Below are 24,395 nucleotides of genomic sequence, written 5' to 3'. Positions count from 1 at the left end.
TCATAATTAAGACTTTGATCCCCCAGAAGTCTTGATACCTGTTAAGTAGATTAGCATTTAGAAGCACAGACCAGATCTGGATCTAGCCCTAAATAGCTTATATGTATCCTTAGCTGAGATGAGCTTCTAAGAAGCTCAGCTTATTCACTTCATATACAACTTGATTTCTACACCACACCTGGCATCTAGCTATCTTCCTAGCTTATGCATTACAAACTTTGCTAGATTCAAAGTGTTATACCTAGTCTAATGAAGCACTAGATTTGTCTCAAAGCCTCATTCACTCTTATATTGCTACTACATATCAAGGACTTGCTGCTTTTTTAGTTATTTCTTGGAATCCATCAGAAGTCATCTATTGGATTAGAGAAGATAGTCTAGTCATGAATAGTCATCACTTGGTCATTGAAGATCACCTTCTTTATTTCTTTAAAGACAAGGTCAATAGCAATAATTACTTTCTTGCACAAGTGCAACAAAGAGCTATAGTCTTTATCTATTAGATAGTCACCATTTAGATAGCCTAGGAAACCCATCTTAGTGCTTATAGTATGTGATAAGCCTAGTGGCTTTATACATGTTAAAAACAAGCAGTATTGCTTGCAGCTATTTACAAAATGATAGTCCTCTTAAATCCAAATGCACAATACTGTAGATGGCTGTATATATCAATTTTTGCATAGCCACTGGAGTTTGGACAAGGCTAGTCACCCTTAGGTAAAACAGAAATTCAAGTAGATATTATGCCTAGTCAAAAAATTGGTATTTTGTTATATATCTGTTAATAACCAGGCACTTACTCTAGGGTCTGAGGGAGGTAACATTCAGGATTTCAACATCGCTAATTACCTTTTACCTTATCACCTTCAGAACCCATATGGACATCTCACCTACCTTCTTATCTTCTCTGATTACTAGGGCTTGGCACTCATTTGACATCTACTCTCATTTCATGTTCAATATTTTACTTAGGAGCTCTGTTTACTATAAAAACCTACATACACCTCTGGAATAAACCAGTTTTGGCACCCCATAGTTCAGAGCTTATTTGCACTCATCTCAACCATTGAAATCATCTTCGTCTCTTGAAAACTTGTCATCCTTGTTGTTTGGCCTCATTTGCTGATATGCTAGAGGTAGCTCTAAGTGTCAAGCACAACACCAAAACAACCTCTAATGCAGGGGTGCTAGAGCTAGTATCTGATACATAAGAAATCGTTAGTGAGGACTTTAGAAATTGATAATGCACTGAGAAGCAGCAAGGAGTATGAGATTATAGTGCCCAAACAGTTTTGGGACTGCACCAAACACCGACTGAATGTTCAGTCGGTTGTGTCAGCGATTCGGTCAGTAACAAGAAGGTAGTGCCACGACTGACAGCTACGTGCTTCAAGAGCCACACGGGACTCTGACAATATATGAGGGAGGACAAGGGATACGAGCAAAGAGATGAGTACGAATGCGAACAAGGCCGAACAATAAGGATGACAAGTTTTTAGGAGTCAATGAAGACAATTTCAATGGTTGAGATGAGTGCTAATGAGCTCTGAACTGTGGGGTGCGAAAGCTGGTTTATTCTAGAGTTGTATGTAGGGTCTTATAGTAAACAGCACCCCTAAGTAAAATATTGAATACAGAATAAGAGTAGATGTTGAATGGATGCCAAGCCTTAGCGATCAGGGAAGATAAGAAGGTAGGTGAGATGTCCATATAGGTTCCAAAGGTGATAAGGTAAAAGGTAATCAGTGATGTCAAAATCCCGAACATTTGGGATCCATTGCCCGAGTGTAGGTAGCAGGCACAGGTGTTGGTGAGCCAATGACAATAAAGAAGAAGTAATGTACGATTAGGGTGGCCAAATAAGGGTGCAAGATCACGTTTGACTGACCATGTGGAAGTTGGGAAGATAAGCAATAAGGACCGACCGACTCATGGAGGACATCGGCCAATACAGACTACTAGCTCCGATCTCATAAACACTTATCGTAACATTCCTGTGCGGTCATGGTAAGTACATGAAGTGTGGGCAAACTGACCCAAGTGCTGCCAAACATCCTTTGGTGGCTTGTTGTCGGTCGGGTAGGGACTGACTATTTTTAGTAAAAGTCGGCATCTTTGGTACCTATCTAGCGCTGTTTAGTATCTCCCCAAAGCTTCCCAAATACCTCCTTCGGATCTTAGTGCGGGTGCATGCTCATCATTGTGTTCATACTCATCTCTTTGCTCGTACCCCTTGTCCTCCCCTTATATATTGTCAGAGTCCTGTGTGGCTCTTGAAGCATGTAGTTGTTGGTCGCAACACTACCTTCTTGTTACCAACTGAATTGCCAACACGACCAACTGAATATTTGGTCAGTGTTTGGTACAGTCCCAAAACCATTTAGGTGCTATAATCTCACACTCCTCACTGCTTCTCAGTGCACCATCAATTTCTAAAGTCATCACTAACAATTCCTTGTGTATCAGATACTAGCTCCAGTACCCCCTGCATTAGAGGTTGTTTTAGTGTTGTGCTCAGCACTTAGAGCCACCTCTAGCAATATAACGCGGTCCTAACGTGCCTCCTGCTAGAACCACTGAGTTTACACCCTCAAAAAGAGGTCAAATCCTTGCTTTGCATAATCTTGGATACTCATATTGAAAATTTGCTTCCTTAACTGGTGCTTCTGTCAGAGCATGCCATTATACTGTCACTCACAAGAACTAATTCCATACCCAACACAGTCTCCCTTGATCTGGCTGGCCACATAACATTGATAGCCACATATAGCATGGGGTCCTTCATGAGATCTGTACACACTGTCTAGACCCTTATCCTATTATTTCCGAGCATGTTGAACATGTAACATCCTAACAAGTTTGCACCATAGCAACTTCTACTGGCTATCACCACTGAGTTGCACATCGCAAGCCCTTCCTATCACTAGTGGCTGTCTAAAAATGTCTCATTTAGGCAAAGGAGAATATGACAAGGGACTGGAATAAGGTTATCTGGACTAATGAGGCAAAGTTAGAGTTAGGAGAGAGGCCAGGGCATAAGAGAGTGACAAGATTACCAGGTGAAGAATTTCTTCCTGAGAACATACAGCCAACCTTCAAGGGTGGTCATAAATCCATCATGGTATGGGGGTGTATTGCACATGGTGTGAAAGATCCACTGATCAAGCTAGAATTCCCACCTGCAACCATAAGTGAGAAGGGCCAAAGATGAGGTAGAGGCTTGGATGCAAAAGAGTATATTGCACAGGTTCTTAAAGGACCTCTAAAGAAATTTTTCAATAGGATGGAGCAGCAGCAGATACATCTCATGCTTATTGTTGAAAATATAGCACCAGCCCACACAAGCTGCCTTGCAAAATCTGCTCAGTTGAAACTGGGCATCATACCCCTAACACATCCTCCATTTTCACCCAATCTTAACCCTATTGAGCCATTATAGCTGCTGCTAAAAAACCATATTTCTGATACCCCAGGTGCTAGTAATTCTCTTGAGAACCTATGGTTAGCAGCACAGCATGCATGAGAAGAAATTACAGAGGAGATTCAGAGACATACTGGGAAGATGCCAGAGAGAGTTGCACAAGTTCAGGCAGCAAAAGGCTGGCATACAAGATTCCAACTACTGTATTGTATAAAAGACATTCCTAGCTCTTCATAAAGACTATCAAATTGTTGATCCATTGACAATTGCTCTCAGGAGACAGTCAGAAACTAGGAGACATGTTATGTCACAGTCACCTGTTCAAACACTTTTCATGGGCATGAGTACATGTCTAGAGCTAGTTGGCTTCTCCCTAAAGCTTCCCAAATACCTCCCTCAGACCCTAGTGTGGGTGCATGCTCATCACTGTTTTGGAAAGGATCAAGCTTAGATTATCTACATAGACTAACACTGAAATATTGAGCCATCATTAGCTATCTCTAGACATTTCTAGCTAGTGAAAGCCAGGTCTCAGCAGTCAGATTCTTAATGGAGTCACATTGGGCTCTTACATTGGTCAAGCAATGCAAAAAACAGACTGAGACATTCATAGATATCAAGTACTGCTCACAGGCCTGACAAAGCATCGCGAAAATGACTGTGGGGAATATCTAGATATGTGAGCAGCGTAAGGAACATAGAGCCTGATTAAGGCAAGTTCTAGGCACGTCGCGATGTCAGCATCAACTCGTGTGCTCTAGTTTGAGAGGACTATCGTTTTGCAAACAGCTGTAAGATAGACCCTAGGACACACGACCTGCACTAATTTTCCGGAGACATGCAGAAGGACACAGCGACCATGGGCAGTCCCCTTGACATCTTCGCCGCGGGTGTTGATAGAGTCCCATGGACTCAACCATGACACGAAGGAAGACATTTCAGAAATCTTGCAAGTTGTCAGACTCTTTTCAGCTCCCAAAAACACCCTTTGTATTCGTTCCAACTACTACAGAACAGGAGGAACACAAAGAACCCTACAAGATAACGATATAACATGCCCAAATAATGATAATATGCTCCATAGATTACTGGTCGTCAAGAATTCGTTAACACTCATTCGTCAATTAATCAAGCTCGTTCAGCTCCCGGCTGGCAAGCAAGTTCAAGGCAATCAAGGAGTCGGTGCTGCAAAGTAGTTCAGCCCGTCAGCCAACGAACAACAGTGAGGGATAAGACAAAACGCACTCCAGGTCGCGATCGAAAAGACCTTTGATCCCGTTGATGATGGGCTCAACCGCGGACGACGCGGCAAGACCAGCAACGGTGCCGAGAATACCCTTTCCGGTGGCACCAAGGGGCTCACGAGCTTCGAGGGCGGCATCGAGGTCGCGATCGAAGAGACCCTTGATCCCGTCGATGATGGGCTCAACTGCCGACGACGCGGCAAGGCCAGCGACGGTACCCAGGATGCCCTTGCCAGTGGCGCCCAACGCGCGAGCATCAACGTGGGTAGCGAAGCCTGGAGCACCGACTCTGAGGTTGTCGATGATGCTCTTGAGAGCGACGACGTCGTCATCCTTGAGTTCGCGCTTGTCCTTGACGATAGGGAGGGTTGCAGGGCCAACAGTGCTGCTGAGGATGTTCTTGAGCTGGTCGATGTCGATGGTGTCGAAGGGAAGGGTGTGAGCGACGTCGCGCTGCTTGTTATTGCCGAGGGCAGCGTTGCCAGCGGCGACAGCGGCGCCACCAGTAAGACCACCGATGATGCTGTTCTTGAGAACAGTGACGATGTCGTCGGTGGCTTGCGGGAGAATCTTGCCCAATGCGCTGCCAAGGCTGCGAGCATCGAGTTCGTCGAACTCGCGACGCCTGAGGGGTAATTCAGCATATGTTTGACGGATCAAGAAGATATCACCTACTGTGTCTGGCTGGAGGGTAGGTTGTTCTTAATGGTTTTGGCACCTACGGAGACACCAGCAGCAGCAAGGCTACCGACGATAGTGCTCACGACGCCTTTGCCGAGAGACGCCTCCAGCTTGGACAATGCTGGACCAATGCTGGCGCGAGCCTCGAGCTCAGACAATTCGCGCCTAAGGATGACATTGAGTCCGCGTTTGAGAAGCCGTACCACAGGAGACATACTTGTTGTTACCGGAAGCGGCACTTCCAGCGGCGACAACTCCACCAGACGCAAGGCCGCCCACTATGCTGTTCTTGAGGACCTTGCTAAGGCTCTCCTCAGCAGATGGAATCAATTTGCCCAGAAGGCTCCCTAGGCCGCGAGCCTCAAGCTCCTCGAGCGCACGCTTGTTGGCCTTGCTGTCGCTTCCACTACCAAGGAAGTGGGTGAGGGCGGCGACGGCACCGCTGGTAACGGCACCAGTGCCAAGCTCCTTTACGATAGTACCGAGGGAAAGCTTGCGAGCTTCGATGTCGCCGTCACCGGACTCGCTGTGGGACAGACAAGGATTAACAAGCGAGAAACATCGAATGAAAGCTAAAGACCCGCCTTTGAAGAGCCTCCATGAGCTCCGCGAGATCCTCAGGGCTGACATCGCGACGACTGGAAGACGAGTCACCGCCAATGAAGTGGTTCAAGGCGGAGAGAGCTCCACCACTGAGAGCACCGAGGCCAAGTTCCTTGACGATCGAGCCAAGGCCCAGCGCACGAGCATCGATATCCTCTGCACGAGCTTGAGCCTTCGTTTGACTATCAGAAGATGAACAGAAAAAGTGAGGATGCGAGCCGAAGACCAGGAATATCAAGGACGAGAGACGCACGAGATGGGAACAGCGATCGCGGGGGAGGCGGCCGCGACGAACAGAAGAGCAGCGATCAACGAAGAAGAGTGCATTATGACAGAAGTGATTTGGATGAGAAGAATCAGATGGATGTGATCGTGAAGATTAAGATTAGTTTGGGCGCGAAAGCAAAGAGTGACTCGTTAGGGAACAAAAAAGTAGGTGGCTGTTGAAAAGACATGGTCAACATCGGGAGCGAAAGCAGGAGAGGAGTAGAGGGAGATGTCTCACCAACCAGTACCAAATGAATACGAAGAGAGCAGGAGCTGAGGAATTCGGGAGGATTGGCCTCCTTCTTTATACGCCCAAGGATATCAAAAAAATGACCAATTTCATTCGGCTAGGCGACATCCTCCGCCCTTGGAAATAGTTGGTGATGGATGCATCAAAAACCAGGCCCTGGTAGATCTGAAAACCCACGCGTAAGTATGATAAAGTATCTGTGTTGCGTTCGTCCTCGTAGGTCCTCGTCCGTCTCGGCAAAATGGGACCGTAACAACGTTACAAGATGGGGGCTAGATAAGTGCTAGCCACAGGCAGGCATTGATGGAACGAGATGGCTTTGATGCCAGTTGACGCCAAGACCTGATCTTCGTTGCTGACCAACACAGGACGTTCCAGGACATTGCGTCGTAACTGGATGACTTTCCACAGGCCTTTAGAGCGAGTTCTAAAGTCCAGATTCTTCCGATGGCTTATTTGCCGCGTCGGCACGGGCGAATACTGGGCGAATCCATTCTGTCGGAGCTTGAGACCCCTCTTCTAGATTTTTGAACTGGAAGGGGGGTCCACTCCCTCCTTTCCAGTTCAAATTCATCGTTGTGAACAGTTTTTTAAGCTCCGACTGAACCTTATTGACTTCTCTGCGCGGAGAGGTGAGTCATAGTTGGAGCTCCGCTTTAATCAAATGCGCGCATACACCGATTTATAGATGGTCCCGTGGTTCTGGAAGATTTCTAGTTTTAAATCTAAATCAGAGTTCGACTCCGATTGATTGATGTAGCATTGCCATAAATACTGTGGAAAGGCATCCACTGTTGTATATCTAAAACATCTGAAGACTAGGCCAGACTAGGAATGTCATAGTTACCTTGATCTCATCTGATATTCCTCTGATCTCCTGCATCTCGCTAAGCTCGAGCGGTCTCGAGCCCATTTCACATTCCATGACGCTCCAGCAAGCGCACCTTGGAGGGAATGTATTTGCGTCTGCTGTCAGAAACTATTGCATTCCAACACGGATTCTATCGTACATACAGCACAAAAACGGAGTGGTAGTAGAATGGCTCAGAATTCGTTGACAGCCTCGAGACAATAGATTATACTTTACCTTTGAAGGTCTTCTAACATGGTGCAATCTGATTCGCTATGTAGGAAGAATTCTCCTCAACACGGTTTGGCATATGTGCCAGAGTATTTGGGGACACCAATCATGTCACCGTCAACTTTACCGTGACTTTCCTCATGAGTCGTGGATCGATGCTTTTGGTCCCCAAGAGAAGTTAACGCGTGGGTCGGGGAGTCGTCATTCGCAAGTGACTCAGTGATCTCGATCTATGAATGTAAGTGAGTACGAGGACCGCCAGACGATAGGGCAACAGCATACAAGATCCGCAACAAGGCGATCGATAAGGACCTCAGTCAAATTTTCTCTTACAACGACACGGAGGATCTCCACTGTCTCCATAGCCGGGGGAAGTTCATAGTTGGGGACAATCCTATAGACAGCGATATGGTCAATGAATATGCGACATGAATGAAGATCAATGCAATCACCATCCTCTCGACCGCAGGAGGGTCTGGATCCATCTTTGCTGCAAATCAGGATGTTTCTCTTTGAATTTGTCAGAGAACCGGAAAGATACGACCGGCAAACCAGGAATATAGTTCTGTTGGCACATCAATGATGGTAACTCGGATATCATTCGATCAACTTGCCTCAACATTCGCTTCATCGACAGCACCAACCGTCTTCGCAGCACCCATCAGGCTTCCTCCTTGCGCATACCGATGAATGTCACTCAGCACTGTATAATACCCAGAGCGCTCGAGTGCGCGTGAAAGCGTGCGCGCATTGGCTAAGCCATTTAGAGCGACCCTTCGATAGCCTTCAAATCCGAGGTGCAGGAAATTGAAATACTGCGCAATGATGGGGGCTGCGGGACGGGAGAAGTTGAGCGAAAAGGAATATTCGACAGAACCGAGGTAGTGGAGCTCGAAAATAAGGTCTTTCGGGAGGTATTTTTGGGAGCGCCAGACAACCCAACCGACGCCAACGTAGGCGAGACCGAATTTGTGGCCGGATGTGTTGATGGAGACGACACGAGGAATTTTAAAATCCCAGACAAGCTTGGGCTGTGAATTAAGCATGAGAAGAACTGCGATATATAAGTTGGCAGGAACGCACCGTGGCAAAAGGAGCAACAAATGCTCCAGATGCACCATCGACTTTGATAGGAGTGAACTCGATTAGCAATTCAATTTGAATCGCGAAGCAGATGTCCGTACCATGAATGGGCACATTGTTGCCTGTCTTGGCCTCATATTCGTCTAGGAGATCGGCCATCTCTTTTACAGGTTCGTAGTGGCCAGTGTAAGTGCCTGTTGTGTGGGTCAATGTGGTATACGTCAACGATGGAAAGAAACATCAACATACTGCCCAAGATGACATACACGCCGATCGTGTTCTCGTCAACGTATTCCATAGCTTTCACTGGGTCAAGCCTGTACTTGCTCGTGGCAGATACAGGAACCAAACGCATCTCAACTTCGAAATAGCGCGCAAACTTTTCAAGGGCAACCTGAGCATTCGCACCCATGACGATGTTCGGTCCTGGCTCATGAATAGACTTGCCGGCTACTTTGCGCTTTTCCTGCCAAATACGTTTCATGGCGAGCCCACCGAGTTGAACAGCTTCAGATGAGCCAGTCGTAGCTGTACCTATGGCCTGGTGAGCCGGTGGCGCATGCCATAAGTCACTCAAAATAGAGATACCTGGGAAGCAACAGCATTTAACAGTGATTCAAGATACATTGAGCAAAACTCACAGCGAGTATGGATTGCCTGCGTCATCGGGTATTCGTCCTGATCAATCAGGTTCTTAGACATGTTCTCTTGCATCAACCTGTCAGCAGCGGCAGGCATCCATGTGTGTACAAACGACGCCAAGTTCAAAAGAGGAGAACCATCGAGAGAGAGCTCGTCATGAATGAGTTGGTAACTGGATTCAGCGTCGATTCCCTGTTGCCAATAATCAATCAGTTTAGCCGTTCCGGAAAAAAATAGTTCATACGGCCTACCGTGGAGGGGATTTTGTATTTTGGAACAGAAGATGTCCCATAACGAGCGCCGTAAGACAAGGAGGTTGTATCTGACTTTGTTAAGTGATGTGCGTGGAGCGGCTTGTCCTAATAGAAAGCTTTTATAGTGGAAGTTAGCTAGTTCAAGAACGTATATACCTTGGACTGCTGTATTAGATGTTCTGGATTGACATGCTTTCGATATAGAGGATCAGTCTGTCAGGTACAGGCAAGAGGTGCAGATCAGGGCACCTTGGAGAGAGACATGGCGCTTTGGGGGCCCGAAGAGGGTGAGGAGCAGAGCGGCAGGTCGAAGGCTTATAAGCAGATTGAAACTCAACGAGGAGTGTATATCGTGCAGTGACGCCGAGTACACCTCTCCATGACCTCACCCAGACCGAGACTGGCCTCATACGGACACTGATGCTCCTGTGTTCTGAAAATAGCCATAGGAGGCATAATTGGCAAAAAAGGCAGCGCGTGATCAACACAATATATGATTCATATGTCAACGTTCAAGAACGTTCAAAGGGCGGCTTGAACCATTGGAATCGTGTGTGCGGTGAATGTTCGCATTCGAGAACTAGACGAAAGCGGCAGAGAGAAGACACACAACGTAAGTTACGATAATTATGTGTGACAATACGACAGGTGCGGTTGTCACGCGTCGCGTCTCTGGCCATAGCACTGCCATAGCCTGCTAACTCACGCGTCAAACGCACCTCGGTCTTGACTGACCACTACAATGTCCTCATCTGACCCATTGTCAGCACACGTTTTCTCTTCCATATTTCAGATACTGATAATTAAGTGTCTAATAGTTCGGTTCCATCAAGTCCTCTCGCCCGCCACCCAACAACGGCGCTGCCTCTTTCCGACAAAATCCCAACCTTCGTTATAAATGCAGCCAACAAAACATACAAACACCAATACGCGAACATTTACTTTGCACGACTACGCATATTGAGAGATTTTGTTCAAAATGAAGCGCAGAAACGCTGGAAAGATATTGCTGGTAAGCCCCAAACTCGGGCCGTACTCTTGGTGAATGTGGTGTATATGCCAGATATATCTGAACATCGCTCGCAGGGTCTCCAAAGCTCGTTCCTCGAGTGCTAGATGTGATCAAAGGACAACTATGTTTTGTCATTGGAACTGTGTACCTAGACATGCCGCTAAAACCAAATGTTTTGGAAGACATCGGGAGAGATGTATGTTGTTCAATATATGTTTTTTTTTGCGACATTAAAGTCTCTGTGGCTTTAGCGCTCCATCCCTGCACCACCTCCAAGAGAAAAAATCTACTCACCAGATGACGTTGTCACACTTGAGGACGAGTCTGGCCGCATTCAGCTTGTCGGTGACCGATTAAAGAAGGCGCAACTGTTGACAGGGGTGATTGTAGGAGCATTAGGGCTGGAAACAAGTGGCGGTGAATTTGAAGTCATAGATCTGTGTTTTGCTGAGATGCCCCCTCAACACGAAGGTGAAAGGTTAGAGCAAGATGAGATGGACATAGACGGTGTGGACAAATGCCCTTTTATTTTTTTCGTGAATTAACTTTAGAATGCTGCAGAAAAATCTTCAGCGGTATCACAGTCCCCGGAGGATTTTGTCGCATTTGTGTCTGGTCTGGACATAGGCTCACACACTCCATCGGATGCACAGATACAGATGCTCGTGGAATATCTCACAGGAGAGAGTGGTGGGCTGGGTGATCAAATTTCAGCCTCTCAGATTACGCGGCTTGTTGTTCTTGGTAACTCACTCGCACCAATCGGAGCTACAGGCACAACGGATGACGGAGAAAAAGAAACCGAGAAAAGGCCTGTCAGTCATCATTCTGTCCAATACCTGAATGTTAGCCATCGCTTGACATCTCACGATCTTTTCTCAGCGCCGATACGGATATGACTCTGCCTCTTTCTCCCCACACCCAATCCTCCACCTCTCCTCGCACCTCCATGACCTTGCATCATCAATGCCCGTCCATCTTCTTCCAGGGGCCTCCGACCCCTCAGGCACTATCCTACCACAACAAAGCTTCCCTCGGGCTATGTTCGGAGCTGCATCTACTTATGCCACTTTCACCTGCGAGACAAATCCTACGTATATACACCTTGCTTCGAGGGCTCAAGACTCTTTGGAAGACTTGAAGAAAGCAGGACAACCTCTTCCGCGCAGCCGCCTGATTCTGGCTACATCTGGACAGCCATTAAACGACATGTTCAAATACTTACCGAGTCCACCGGTCACGCGATTAAGCATTGCAGAATCGACCTTGCGATGGCGACACGTCGCTCCGACGGCACCAGACACACTCTGGTGTCATCCATATTTCACCACAGATCCGTTCATTCTTACCGAAACGCCCGACGTCTACGCCATCGGTTGCCAGCCACGATTTTCGACGCGACTCGTCAAACAGAACTCACAGAAGTGTAGAATTATTCTCGTCCCAGGATTCGCGGAGACAGGAGTGCTGGTGCTGGTAAGCTTGAAGACGCTTGATACGAGGATCGTCAAATTTTCTGTTGAGGGCATGAATCTTGGCATCTCATCAGAGAACCAATAACTAAGTTTTGTATGTCTTTACCATGCTCCCGCACGCGCGTTGATGAATCAGGGACTGCATAGCAGGTTTATTCTTTAATGATCAGCTATTCTTTGAGTGGCGACATCGATCATTGGAACCGGACCAAGTGCGTTACAGAGTCCCGGCTGATCATTTGTTGTTGTCTAGTGCAAGGTGCGTCAAGTTATTTCCTGGGTGTTTTATATTTTCTCGCAATCGTCAAAGTGATGCACTTGCAAAAAAAATACGCTCACATCGATGGGCCAGGATTTCATGTGATGTCGACCACGTGTACTACTGTCTCTCCGCATCCTTTCCTCTCCTTCACTGTCAATCATGTATGGTGCCAGACAAACTTGAGGACAGCGGATTCCCGATTCCGTCCTACGGTGATCTCGGGATAGCGGTACCTGACTTGATAAGTTCACACCTAGCCTAGATGCGGAGAGTTGTTCCCAAGGTATGTGTTACTTTTACCATTGCATGTCCCGGGTGCAATTCGCTAGTGTAAGGTGGAGTGCAAGGTCTTGCATAACAGTCACATCAGTAGTCGAGCCCGCATTCCCACACGCTATTTGAGCGCGTTTGACTGCGGAAATCCGTCTTTTGGGGCTCGTAGAATCCCTTCGGGCGGGATACAAGTGGGTCTCCCCACACTGATTTTTGTCCTCGGAAATGGAGTGCCTGTCGCAGAGCTTCTTGGTGTTGGTCTTTGAGCAGGCACCAGGTCCAGTGATTATTGATTTGCTGCCTCGGGCACCATGTCGCAGGGATGGCCTTGCATGATTTCTGGGAGCGTACTATATGAGTAAGTGTCAGTCACATATTACAGATCTTTGACAACACGATTACAGGATAGCTTCAGAAATGCAATCCGTGCTTATGACAAGCACTGGTTTTCCTTCTGGAGAACATCTGTCGCGTCTGATATGATGAATTCCATTGTCGAGAAAAAATATCTTTGACGTGCGAACCTCAAGCCCATTCTCGGTTTCCTGGTTCGACGGTGCCAAGATCCTGGCTCATTGCTTCGCTTCTCGTTCGCCTCCCTGCACCCTCCGTGTCCTCGACAAGCCCTCTTCCGGTCGGCAACCCGTTGTCTCCACTAATCAAGCACCGTGTGTTGTTGTTTCACAACTTTCCCAGCAACATGTTGTTTCTATTCTTCACACACCTCCGCAGCAAGCCATATGGTCTATTTTGGGTGCCTGCTCTTAAGTGTCTTACGCCTGGCAGTCCAGATTCACATCCCACCCTTTGAGACCCCCGCTTTCCCTTGGCTTCGCCGCGACTCTTGTTGACTTTAGAGCACCTGCAGTTACAATGTTGATCACTGCCTTGACCATCCTTCTGCTCTCCATCGTAGCGAACGCACAGATATATGGCCCAGCACCTGGTGGTAACACTGGAAACACCCCGACCGTTGCTGCTCCTGTTTCCGCACCATCTGCGCCGCCAAGTACCAGCAGCCAGATCAATGTACGTCTGCCTCTCTTCTCAGAAGTCGGTGTTGACAATAGTATTCGCAGGTTGACGTGGCCGCTGGCGGTAATTTCGTGTTCAATCCTAGTAATATCACAGCATCCAACGGGACGCTCGTGACTTTCTTCTTCCCCGGGTTTGTCTGAGCATATATGGTCTGGCATTCATTCTGAGTGTATCTAACCAAAATATAGCGGTTCACTTGCCCATTCGGTCACTCAATCGTCATTCGATGAGCCATGCACGTATCTTGCAGCCACAAATGGGAGCTCTGGAGGGTTCGATTCCGGATTACAGACAGGGGTCCAATTTACCATCAATATCACAGACGACACACAACGTACGTCCATGTCTTGACAATGAGGAATGTCTGGATAACATCTTCCGTCGCCTAGCTATCTGGTTCCACTGCAAGCAAGTGAGCCATTGCGGTCTGGGCATGGTTGGGTGCGTCTAAACCGCTCCCCTTCCCAATGATATATCTGACTGTTGTGATAGCTCGATCAACGCTCCCTCCACGGGGAACACCTTCTCCGCTTTCCAAGCTGCGGCTCTCAAAATCGGCGGGAGCGAGGTCCAGGTGGGTTTATTTACCCTATAGAAAACCAACGATCCTTCTCACCTCGCCCCTAGGAGTCAGACAGTGGGCCTGTGACAGGGGGTGTGGGCGCCATCGCCACGGCGACACCGGCCGCGACGGCTTCGGGGTCGAGCAGTGGGTCGTCGTCCTCAGACGCTACCCGCCTGGCGGTCAATGGGGCATCTGCCTTGATCGCGGCAGCTGTGACCTTGATGTTTGTGTGATAGATTTCTTGGATTGCGCTCCCAGAACGCGCAGCTCGATCTATTCGAAACCGTTGCTCTTTGATTTTGATCGAGATCTGGGAGACGAAACTCGTAGCGAATTCTGATACAATACTCTCGGTGGACCTCTTCTACGATACCAGTATGCGCTAGGACAGACGCCTCAAGGCTGAAGTTTACAATTTGTTCAACGGTAGCGAATAGACCAGGATACCTTTGGAAGTGAATTGTCGACTCCGTACTTGTAGCGGTCTTCCTCGCTGCTTACGCACTTGTCGCTTTACAGCACAATTCGACCACCACAACTTGAACTCACGACTCGACTTCGCACGGGTCATGATTGGCACAGATACCAGCAGATACTAAATAAAAAGAAAAAGACCACATCGCTACAGCATTGCAATTAATCACCAAATCCCCTATGCATGCAAGATCCTAGTCGTCACAATAGCCAAATACAGTTTACGAATACAGCAAAAATTGAGTCTCGAGTCCAAAGCACGACAACAACCACAGCATACGAGCTCCACCCGCGTAGAATAGATGATAAGCGATATCCTGGCATAGATATATCCCGACGAGCAGAGCAACAGCAACACCCCGGGCCGACTGCATCAGGCCGTCTGATCAGGGCTTCAAATCCTGTGACGAGCGCGTCGAGTGCGACGGCGCTGTGAGGCCCTGCTCTGCCGCGCGCACAGCAGCGACAAGATCAAGATGGAAGAACGGCGTATCGTCTGCGACCAGGCCCTCGCTCTCTTCTGACGAAGAGCCGTACCCGATGGCTGATGGAGACTGGGGAGCATTTTTGATGTCCAGTGTCTCGACGTCGGTGGGCGAGTGCTGGGATGTGTGCGGCTCGTCGTAGCCGCCACGGTAAGGCACGACGGGCGCGATCTCGCGCGGTCCGGAAGATGCAGGCAGACCGGTGCCGAACCCGCCCGCGACGAGTGCGCGGCGGATCCAAGGCGAGAGGATGGTCGCAAAGTGAAATTCGACGGGGCGGTCTGTCCACCGCTCCACTTCGTTTCGGGTATCAATTAGTGTCTGAATGGATGTAGTGTCGACTTGCGAACTGTGAAAATGGGCGGTCAGTGTTCTGTGTCTCGGGCTAATGGTCGAAGGGGTGGACTTACACAGTGGAGAAATCGAGTACAATGGCGCGGAGTAATGGTTTGGCGTTGTTTTCCTCTTGCTCTGCAACAGCGCCTCGCGCAGGGCCTGGATCGTTCCATGGACGGTCATGTAGCTTGATGGTGCTCATATCTATGCCTCTCTTGGTGTGCTCCTTGACGTAGTCCACCAGGGCCGAGTTTGCAATAGAGCAATTCGGGTAGAGGAAGCTCTCCTCGAAGCGATAGACAATGACGCCGGGAAGGGGAGGGTCGACTTTGACTTGAGAGTTAATGATTCCGTTGGTCTTGAGAGGAACGAATATGTCGCGAGATTCTTTGGATTTCTCGGCTTGGACTGTGACCCTCCCGAGGAAATATCCACGCGGGTGAGCGATGCGGACAAGCAATAGGGCGAGAGAGGCACAGATGGATGTATAGATGCCGTTTTCGATGGAGGAGAAAACCGTGATGAGGACAGCGGCAGCCCAGATGACGAACTCGAGAGGCGAGACACGCCAGAAAGAGAAGACCTGAGTGGGCTTCGCGACGAGGTCAGCGACGGCATGAATGATGACAGCACTCAGAGCCGCGTTCGGGATCCAGTAAAAGGCTGATGTAAGGCCGTAAAGCGCGACGACCACAACGATAGCGCTGATGATGCCCGCGGCAGGGGTCCGCACGCCAGACTTGGACTTGAGGGCAGAACGAGAGAACGACCCAGTAGCGGGGTATGCATTGAAACATGAGCCTATCGTATTAGTAACGCCGATAGCGATGAGCTCTTGGTTCGGGTCAATCTTGTATCCATTCAGTCTCCCAAATGCTAGTCAAGTAATAGCATTTAGCGACAGATGCAGTGAAGGATCAGGAACCCAAACCCACATTTGGAGATAGCGATGTGCTCCAGTAAAAGAATGATGGTTGCTACTGGGAGCTTTCCCGCGAGAGCACTGAGCAGTGCGCGCTCGATCACGGGCTGGCCGACATGCTGGAAGCCTCGGGGAACGGTCTGTATGATTTTGATGGGGTATTTGCCTTTCGCATTCTTGCGGTGGCGAACGTATAACCACGCCGCGATGGTAAGGACGACGATCACGAAAGCGTTTCTGAGCACGGATATGAAGAAGAATACACGAGCTGACGTGGAGATGTGAATTTGGTTTCAGTTAGAAGGCAATCAAATGAACAGACCTCTTCTGGGGTATCGTCTCGAAAAGTAGTCACAGAGCATACGGATGGCGTATAGTGCGAAAAGAGCAGGGAGGCCGAATGCTGCATCCTTAGTTGTTCCAGGCAGTCCCTTCAGGGTATTGATGATAACCTTGTATGTTGCGGCCCGAGTGCTGATGAAGGGTAAGTTCAAATCCAAAAGATCGACGTGACCATGAAAACACGTACTCGAATCCGGTGATACCCATCAAGCCCGGCACTTGACCAGCAGCGATGCTGATCGCAGAGCCAGTCATGAAACCGCTAACGGCGGGCGCAGGAATGAACTCGACTATCCAACCCAAGCGCAGGAGGCCGAGGCCCAGAACAATGAAACCGCAGATGAAAGCAACTGTCGTCGCAATCTGTGGAGATGACCATACACCAGGATGGGCTGCATTGACATCCCTGATGATTTGGGAGACGGTCAAGGACATGACAGCGACGGGGCCAATGGAAACATCTTTCGACGTAGCGAACAACTATGCCGAGAGCGTCAGTCGAAAAACATTTTGTGAGAGGTAACAATACTAACGCAGTAGATGGCGACTCCGACGAATGCCGAATATAGACCGTATTGAGGCTCCAGTGTAGCGATCTAGATGTCGAAGAAGAGTATGAACAAACACCGAAGCCGCCCATAGCAAAGACTTAGTCATACCTGAGCATATGACATACTCTGCGGCACCAGTACCATACCCACGGTAAGGCCGGCAATGACGTCGCCCGTCAACCATCCAAGGTCTAGAGGAACGATAAGTACGAAGGAAATGGGACGGTAAAAAAATCGCATACTGTATCTAGTGATCCATCCGAGGATGGGGAACAAGCGCTTGAAGTAGTTGATCGTCTTGCGAGGTATGTCAGCTAAAGAACCGATGGGGAAAGGGTGGGCCTACCTCTTGCTTGGGATCTTTGGAGAGGTTGTTGACCCAGTCTTTTGAAGAGATGACCGAGACGCGCTCCTCTGGGTAGCCGATGACGCGCTTTCCGAAGCTCTTCACCGCCGTAGCCATCGTGCAAGGATACGAAGAGAGGCGGGATGGGGAAAGGGTGGAGCAAAGCTGCAGGAAAGAGCGGCAATGTTCTTGATTTTAAGTCTGGAGTGGCTAGACAGGATTAGGGCATATACGCGATGATGCCTTGATTCGTGATCTCAGGGCCAGTGCCTGTCCGATGTACGGTTAGGAAAATCCTATATAGCGCGCAGCTGTGTCGGGTATGAAGCACGAAAACAAGCGTTGGAGCTTCGACGGTTAGGTGACGGGCTGGTCCGTAATAAAAAGGGTCTATGAGAGGAGAAGCGAACGGGGACGGAGAAGGGCGCGCAAACGGATGACATCAATGCCGAAAATTGACCACAATGTCGCAAACATCCTCGAGCACGCAATCCTCCCAGAAATTGACGTGCAATGAGCACGACGCGGAGTTTTAAAGCAGGTGGATGGTCCCAATCAGGAAGGTGAGGTGGATGACTCCAACTGTGGGTCACTGTCTCTCTCAGTCAGTGCCTACTCTTGTACTTCTCCAGTCTCACCAATCCATCTAGGTATGACAAGGTGCTTACCTATAAGCCCTAAGCCCATGGCATGTGAATGATCTCATTAATCCCTATGCTTATGACTCCCGTCATATATCCTCTTCCAATGTCTTGAAGAACCCTCGAGCTTGTAGGCTGCAGAACGGAAGATGATCGAATGACATCGACCGCCCAAGACACTTGAGCGTCTTGCTACATGAATCTCGCCGTAGACAGACCAGAAAGTCGTTTTCGGTCACTCGACGCCCGAACAACACACGATCGCGATATCAGTACACGCAAGTTCGCTGGTCCCGATCTCTGCGAACCACCAGATTCTGAATCGACCGAGAGAACACCGACACACCGGAAACTTTCCTTGGCCACAGCGAGGAACAAGCCTGCGCCACCCAAAACAGTTGGAACGACTTTCATGTGTGGGTCTCACCGGCAAGTACTACATAGCACCTCTATAATTATCTTCAAATCGTTCTGACAGCGACAGAATGTACCTCGAGTATCTGCAAGCCCCTACCCATTCGTCCATCCATCTTGATAGAACACTGCTCGTCGAAGTGCTTCGTTTGTTTTCAGAATTGAGAACCGTCATAATTCTGGTATTTGGAATATCTGTCCTTATAGCGTCGGCGGCCTCTGTTGGCTGATCTCCTACGATCGAAGGGAAAAATCCAAACCTGGAGGGTGCAGGCGCCCAAAGCACAGATCGCTGGCGTGATTGAGTCGAATGTGAACAGATACGTGATTCAATCATAATGAGCTATACATACCGTCACTCTCCCATTTCCAATGAGTACGATTGAGGTCTGAAGAATGGAATGAGGTACGCACCGTCGCTGAAGGTAAACCGAGGCTGTGCAAAGAAGGATTGCACTAGGACTTCGGCGTGTATAGAAGGTTCGGCGTGTATAGAAGCGTGCAGGTGTTGGTGTAAGATGCGCCCGAATTGGGATTCTCAAATAGCATCTCCATGGTTTTTGATATGTTGTGAGAATGAATCGTACAACAGGACAACGCCCAAATGGCGTCACGTTCTCGCAAGACTAATGACAGGAGATCGTGATCAATGATACGGCGAGCGCCAAGAAGCGCTCTCGCGGGCAGACGAAGCACGCATACAAGCAGTATACAACCTCTCGTCAAGGCAAGCAACAAAAGTCACAAGTCCGAATGACAGCCAAGAAGCAATGTGCGTGAAACACGTAGCTTTGGGTGGGCAGAAACCTATACCATGGTCTCCCGTGGTGTACCAGTACAATACATCCTTGTCTCGAAGCGCACTACAATATTGAGAAGTGTTGAATTCTTCGACTGTGACTGCGCAGAAGAACTGAGTGCTGACGGATGTAAACGTTCATCAGGCACTGCCGTGCCTGATATTAGGTAGTAAAGCAAGAAATCTCTACCTACCAAGCATTGCATCCCAGCCACTGTAGAGCACATATATATAAATATTCAGGAAACATACAAGGTGTAGAAATGTATCGTCTGAGGACATATGGAGACGCATGTCGTTGCCGGACGATGCGGGGTCGAAGCGCTGGCAAGAGACGGCAAAGATGATGGGGCCAAGAAAGGCAGGTGTGCTTGTCATGGTCTGCCACCGATAACTTACTACTGGAACACATCACGACCGTCGACACGAACATAACCATCATCTCACCCGCTACCCTCTCTCTCCTTTAATCCTTCAATTCTAACGTATAGAATGACGACGCCTCTAAAATCGGTGCCCCTCGTGGCGCCAGGCCATACGCGTCCCGTCACACATCTTTCCTTCTCCGCCCTCCAAGACGACGGCACCTACCTCCTCATTTCCAGCTGCAAGGATGGGAATCCGATGCTGCGAGAATGGACGGGGGACTGGATTGGCACGTTTGTAGGGCACAAAGGCGCCGTGTGGTCCACCAAGCTCAGCCCAGATGCGTCGCGGGCGGCGTCAGGGAGCGCCGACTTCACTGCGTGAGTCTCCCGTGACACGATGCTCCCGGGAGGGCCTCATGCGGACATCTCGTACTGAATACGCTTCAATATGCTCAGTAAGATCTGGGACTCGTACACGGGCAACCCGCTGCACTCTTTTCCGCATAACCACATCGTCCGCAGCGTCGCGATTTCTCCGATGTCGGGCCACCTGCTCACCGGCGGACAAGAGAAAAAGGCGCGCATCTTCGACCTCGGTCGGCCAGATGCGGAGCCGGATGTTCTCGTCGAGAGCGGCTCGGTGTCAACCCACGACGGCACGGTCAAGAGCGTCGTGTGGGTCGGCGAGCACACCGGCGTCACCGCTGGCGAGGACGGCAAGATTAAGTGAGTGGTGCGCCTCTCCTGCAAAGCCCCGGGACTGTCGGTAACCGTCGGCATTATCCTTCGCGATCGGATCAGGTGGTGGGACCTGCGCACGCGCAAGTTGACGACGAGCCTCTCGTTCCCGAGCTCTATAACGTCGATGGAGCTCTCTCCGCAGACGAACCGCCTCGTTGTTACCTCGGGGAAGACCGTCGCGTTCTTGCCGTCGCTACCCACTGGCGCAGCCACACACAGCCTGACCCTCCCATACGCGCCGTCGTCCGCGTCTATCCACCCGATCTTACAGGATCGGTTCGTCACGGGTAGTCTGACGGACGAGTGGGTGCGAGTGCATGGCATCGATGGGGAAGAGCGGGAGGTGCTCAAGGGGCACCATGGCCCTGTGCACTGCGTCGAGTTCAGTCCTGACGGAGAGCTGTATGCCAGTGGAAGCGGTCAGTCTCGTCGCTCTCGAATAATCATTTCAGCTGCTGATCGTTGCCCTGTGCCTGCGTGATTTTGTATCTGTAGAGGACGGTACGTCAGCGTGCTTACTTCGTTTATATCCTATAGCTCACTCTCTTTTCAGGCACTATTCGTCTGTGGCAGACGACGCCAGGAAAATCATATGGCCTTTGGCAAGGCCAGACCAACGGCGGCTGAACGTCGTTTGCCCGCCGCAGCACTCAACTCTCGTTGTTGTTCGTTCTGAAGTAGAATGCTGTCGTCACTTATTACCTGCTGCTGTTATTCGGTTTGTGTCTAGTTTGGTATATGGAGGTTCTCAATTTCCAGTGTTTATGAATTAGCATTCCTGGTCGACATGCGGTACAGTACTCAGCACGAACACACATGTAAGAACACTGCTTCCTTTATGGGGTTATGCGGAAAATTTACTGGAGGTCAATCTTTTCATTGATGTTTCACACACTGCTAATGACATTGATGACGTTGGGTTTCGAGCTGACCATCATCCGGAAACTCACACGTCTCTCGTGCTAGGTTCTAGAATAGTGTTGGAAGACCTGCCTAGGTCAAGATCCCTATAAGCTTGCGATCCTCAGAACAAGGGAGGCACGCGTAGCGGTCGGCAGCTCTGACTCCGTGTCTGCATAACCACCTAAACATTCTTTGAACGAGACTTGGATCTAACAGAGCAAGCGCTCGAGGGACTGGATAATTAAATAGCAGGATCCATCCGGGACACAAAGTACAGCGCCGTGACAGTCTTTCTCAGAATACAAAAAACCAAGGTCCTCAACGACCTGAACGAGAAACCGACAGTGATGCATCAATCGCGAGGAAGGCCGCAGGTGGAAGAGCACTCCTGGCACGACCTCCCTAGTCTCTCGACCACTCTGCCAGCCTGCCCGGTCGACCCACCGCCCAACCCAGTTCACTTGCTCGGGCCCGCGCCAGTTGTACGATACGCGCTTCGCAGAACTAACTGTGTGCTATCCTGTTTCAGCTGGGCTATCCGTTTGATGAGCGCAGTGAATTTCGCTTTCCTCTGTGGGGTATGTAAATAGGGCAGGAAGTTGTGGATGCACTCTCGCGTCGGTATGGAGGGGTGCTCGCGCAGAAAGTCGACCACGGCGCTGTCCTCAAGCTCTAGAAACTTGCCGTCCGGGCCGACGGCAGGCGGCGGGTGCGGCTTGGACTTTTTGTTCTTGTGCTGGCCCGCGGCGGAGTCGTCCGTCGCCTTGCGCTTCTTGCTCGGTTTGGTGGGGTGGGCGGTCGGCGTGACCATCGATGGAGTGGTGAGGGGCGCGGCGACGGGGCTGGTGGCGCGGCTGCCTGCAGACGCGCCGTTCGGGGCTTGGGACGAGGAGGCGGCCGGGCTGGTGGCGCGGACTGGCGCGCTGGCGACCACCGCAGACGACTGCGCCAAGGGGCTCGTTGCTCGACCGCCGTTCCCGAGGCGGTTGGGTTTGGGGGCCTTGGGGCTCGTCGCACGCTTCGCGACGACTACATGGCCGCCGTGGCTAGGCACGGGGGACGTTGCTCGGGAGTTTGATGTGGATGGGACGGAGGGTTGCGCAGGGGCTACAGTGGGCTGCGAAGGCGGCCGCGAGGCTATAGGAGTCGCTCGCGATGGCAGAGGTTGAGACATAACGGCAGGCTCGTTCGTGACGATAGCCTCTTCCTCTTCTTCCTCTTCCTCCTCGTCCTGTATGTGGGGGGGATGAGTAAATGGAAGCTCGATAAACATACCGTACTGACGTCGTTTTTGTACGGATTGAAGAGCCCGTCGTCGTCATCGTCGTCGTTATCGCCGTGCTTGTTGACAAGTTTATTCAGTGCCTTGCCGGCCTTGCTGAGCTCGAAGTCTTCTTCGTCGTCCGATTCATCGATGTGACCTTCTCGTTGTTTGTTGGCACTGATATACTCGCGCTGGAGCCGTTCCTAAAGACCACGGTGCTATAGCTATAGAACACCGGATCAAGAAGAAATGACCCACTTCTAATTCTTTTGTGAGGTCGTCCTCCTCTTCCTCGACGTTCATCTTCTCCTCGTCGTCCTGGAAGTCCTCAGCAAACAGCATCTCGTCGTAGCTGCCCTCCGCCCCGTTATCTTTCCTCTTCCGCCCTCCGCCCTCGTCGTCGTCATCTCCAAAGAGTGCATCGGAGCCCTTGTCGACCGTCCGGAGTTGCCGACCGCCAGGACCGAGACTTTGCCCCACAGTCATGCCATCGTCCGGTTCGCCCTTGATCGTCGCGGCAGTCGCAGCGGAGGGGCCTTGTCCGTTGTGCTTCAGCAGCCAACGAATGGGATCTTTGTTTTGGTTGATCCGCGCCATCTACGCGCAACGCGGGAGCTCAGGCTGTATTGCAGCAGCAAGGGCGCCACACTCACCAGCGACTCTGCCTCTTCCAAGCTCGGAATATAATGGTTCGGCTTCTTCTGGAACTTGTACCAGCGATGGGCCGGAACGAACTTGAACGTGTTGTTCGAGGCGGGCATGAAGAACGCCTGGGTCTCGGCCTTGACGACCTCCTCCATCGCCCCGACCCATATCTCGCCGCCGCTGGCGTCTTCCAGCACCCACGGATAGCGCTCCTCCTTGCGCAGCTGCCTGATCTCCTCCGCGACCTTGAACACCTGCTTCGTCTTCTTCTGGAACTTCTTCTTCGGCGGCTGGGTCTTGTCCTTCCCTTTGTCCTGCCTGTTCGAGGAGGACGAGCCGTCGGCGTGGATCGGCCTGCCCTCGGCGTCGACCATCACCGTCCGCCCATCCATCCCGATCACGGGCTTGCCGTCAGGCCCGAGCATGGGCCCGACGGCCCTGGCCTGGGGCACGCCGTCGTCTGCGGCGCCGGCCGAGCGGCGCAGGTCCTTGCGGTTGAGCTTGACGGGGGCGGGCCACTTGAGGATGTCGACCTGCTTGCGCGAGTCGAACTTCATGACGTCGTATTTCCAGCCGTTGAGTGCGGAGGAGACGAGCTTGAACTCGGTGTACGGGCCCTCGGGGAGGGCGGCCATGTCGTCGTCGTCATCTGGCTTCTTCGGCGGGGGCCTAGCCACGGCGGGACGGGGGCGCTTGGGGGGTGAGGGCTGCGGAGACGGGGCTGCGCCGTTTGTCTTTTTCTTCTTGGGGTGGAAGAGGAGGTTGATGGAGGGGGGGGCCATGGTGGTAGGGAGGAGAGTGCGAGTGGCGTGCGCCACCTTGCTATTAGACGATTGACTTGTAAGTTAGACGGACCGGGTGCACGTGATGTGCGTGTAGAGATATGACGGCCGCGGGCTCTCGGAACAAGGTGCTCGTTCTCCGTCTCGAGCTCCTCGCATGACTCCAACACCTCTTCGCTCAATACCACCACCAGCACCGTAGAACGACCCAGCGATGCCAGCCAAGTTGCA

At 50.5% G+C, this 24,395-nt stretch overlaps 9 protein-coding genes across 9 annotated transcripts; 5 read left to right on the top strand and 4 right to left on the bottom strand.

The window, feature by feature from the left end:
- Nucleotides 1–2,953: 2,953 nt before the first annotated feature.
- Nucleotides 2,954–3,211, top strand: HETIRDRAFT_43591 (uncharacterized protein; the record flags this gene model as incomplete). Its single annotated transcript, XM_009543491.1, has 2 exons — nucleotides 2,954–3,009; nucleotides 3,052–3,211. Coding segments are annotated over 2 exons (216 nt in total), but the record flags the coding sequence as incomplete, so codon positions are not given.
- Nucleotides 3,212–4,386: 1,175 nt separating this feature from the next.
- HETIRDRAFT_470617 (uncharacterized protein) lies at nucleotides 4,387–6,276 on the bottom strand (the record flags this gene model as incomplete). The annotated part of the gene is made up of 6 exons (XM_009544105.1): nucleotides 4,387–4,606; nucleotides 4,667–5,290; nucleotides 5,341–5,511; nucleotides 5,564–5,872; nucleotides 5,931–6,131; nucleotides 6,203–6,276. 6 exons carry the CDS (start codon nucleotides 6,274–6,276, stop codon nucleotides 4,546–4,548), a joined length of 1,440 nt encoding a protein of 479 aa, XP_009542400.1. The 3' UTR covers nucleotides 4,387–4,545.
- A 1,333-nt stretch (nucleotides 6,277–7,609) lies between these two features.
- Nucleotides 7,610–9,799, bottom strand: HETIRDRAFT_60818 (glutamate decarboxylase/sphingosine phosphate lyase; the record flags this gene model as incomplete). Its single annotated transcript, XM_009543559.1, has 11 exons — nucleotides 9,776–9,799; nucleotides 9,683–9,718; nucleotides 9,524–9,631; nucleotides 9,272–9,464; nucleotides 8,880–9,218; nucleotides 8,732–8,824; nucleotides 8,631–8,671; nucleotides 8,168–8,578; nucleotides 8,000–8,112; nucleotides 7,830–7,941; nucleotides 7,610–7,777 (listed from the first exon to the last, which is right to left on the bottom strand). The coding sequence occupies exons 1-11, from the start codon at nucleotides 9,788–9,790 to the stop codon at nucleotides 7,610–7,612; spliced, it is 1,629 nt and encodes a 542-aa protein (XP_009541854.1). The 5' UTR covers nucleotides 9,791–9,799.
- Nucleotides 9,800–10,155: 356 nt separating this feature from the next.
- On the top strand, nucleotides 10,156–12,269 carry HETIRDRAFT_154493 (uncharacterized protein; the record flags this gene model as incomplete). The annotated part of the gene is made up of 7 exons (XM_009544104.1): nucleotides 10,156–10,174; nucleotides 10,335–10,538; nucleotides 10,613–10,734; nucleotides 10,790–11,045; nucleotides 11,100–11,353; nucleotides 11,421–12,107; nucleotides 12,161–12,269. 6 exons carry the CDS (start codon nucleotides 10,156–10,158, stop codon nucleotides 12,096–12,098), a joined length of 1,533 nt encoding a protein of 510 aa, XP_009542399.1. The 3' UTR covers nucleotides 12,099–12,107; nucleotides 12,161–12,269.
- A 268-nt stretch (nucleotides 12,270–12,537) lies between these two features.
- Nucleotides 12,538–12,814, top strand: HETIRDRAFT_414561 (uncharacterized protein; the record flags this gene model as incomplete). Its single annotated transcript, XM_009544103.1, has 2 exons — nucleotides 12,538–12,558; nucleotides 12,611–12,814. 2 exons carry the CDS (start codon nucleotides 12,538–12,540, stop codon nucleotides 12,812–12,814), a joined length of 225 nt encoding a protein of 74 aa, XP_009542398.1.
- A 607-nt stretch (nucleotides 12,815–13,421) lies between these two features.
- On the top strand, nucleotides 13,422–14,384 carry HETIRDRAFT_311041 (uncharacterized protein; the record flags this gene model as incomplete). Its single annotated transcript, XM_009544102.1, has 6 exons — nucleotides 13,422–13,577; nucleotides 13,628–13,716; nucleotides 13,775–13,920; nucleotides 13,976–14,027; nucleotides 14,079–14,160; nucleotides 14,214–14,384. 6 exons carry the CDS (start codon nucleotides 13,422–13,424, stop codon nucleotides 14,382–14,384), a joined length of 696 nt encoding a protein of 231 aa, XP_009542397.1.
- A 313-nt stretch (nucleotides 14,385–14,697) lies between these two features.
- HETIRDRAFT_32618 (sulfate transporter) lies at nucleotides 14,698–17,978 on the bottom strand. Its single transcript, XM_009543450.1, has 9 exons — nucleotides 17,608–17,978; nucleotides 17,504–17,558; nucleotides 17,370–17,452; nucleotides 17,244–17,306; nucleotides 16,898–17,190; nucleotides 16,691–16,842; nucleotides 16,382–16,636; nucleotides 15,521–16,322; nucleotides 14,698–15,459 (listed from the first exon to the last, which is right to left on the bottom strand). The coding sequence occupies exons 1-9, from the start codon at nucleotides 17,722–17,724 to the stop codon at nucleotides 15,012–15,014; spliced, it is 2,268 nt and encodes a 755-aa protein (XP_009541745.1). The 5' UTR covers nucleotides 17,725–17,978; the 3' UTR covers nucleotides 14,698–15,011.
- A 1,975-nt stretch (nucleotides 17,979–19,953) lies between these two features.
- HETIRDRAFT_448621 (uncharacterized protein) lies at nucleotides 19,954–21,197 on the top strand (the record flags this gene model as incomplete). Its single annotated transcript, XM_009544101.1, has 5 exons — nucleotides 19,954–20,207; nucleotides 20,286–20,555; nucleotides 20,631–20,989; nucleotides 21,066–21,071; nucleotides 21,124–21,197. The coding sequence occupies 5 exons, from the start codon at nucleotides 19,954–19,956 to the stop codon at nucleotides 21,195–21,197; spliced, it is 963 nt and encodes a 320-aa protein (XP_009542396.1).
- Nucleotides 21,198–21,930: 733 nt separating this feature from the next.
- On the bottom strand, nucleotides 21,931–24,164 carry HETIRDRAFT_448620 (uncharacterized protein; the record flags this gene model as incomplete). The annotated part of the gene is made up of 4 exons (XM_009544100.1): nucleotides 21,931–22,704; nucleotides 22,758–22,940; nucleotides 22,996–23,334; nucleotides 23,391–24,164. The coding sequence occupies 4 exons, from the start codon at nucleotides 24,162–24,164 to the stop codon at nucleotides 21,931–21,933; spliced, it is 2,070 nt and encodes a 689-aa protein (XP_009542395.1).
- Between the last annotated feature and the right edge of the window lie 231 nt (nucleotides 24,165–24,395).

The sequence above is a fragment of the Heterobasidion irregulare genome (genome assembly GCF_000320585.1).
Source record: "Heterobasidion irregulare TC 32-1 unplaced genomic scaffold scaffold_02, whole genome shotgun sequence".
Classification (NCBI taxonomy): domain Eukaryota; kingdom Fungi; phylum Basidiomycota; class Agaricomycetes; order Russulales; family Bondarzewiaceae; genus Heterobasidion; species Heterobasidion irregulare.
Note: the sequence above shows the minus strand (reverse complement) of the source record. Positions and strands in the feature narration are given on the sequence as shown.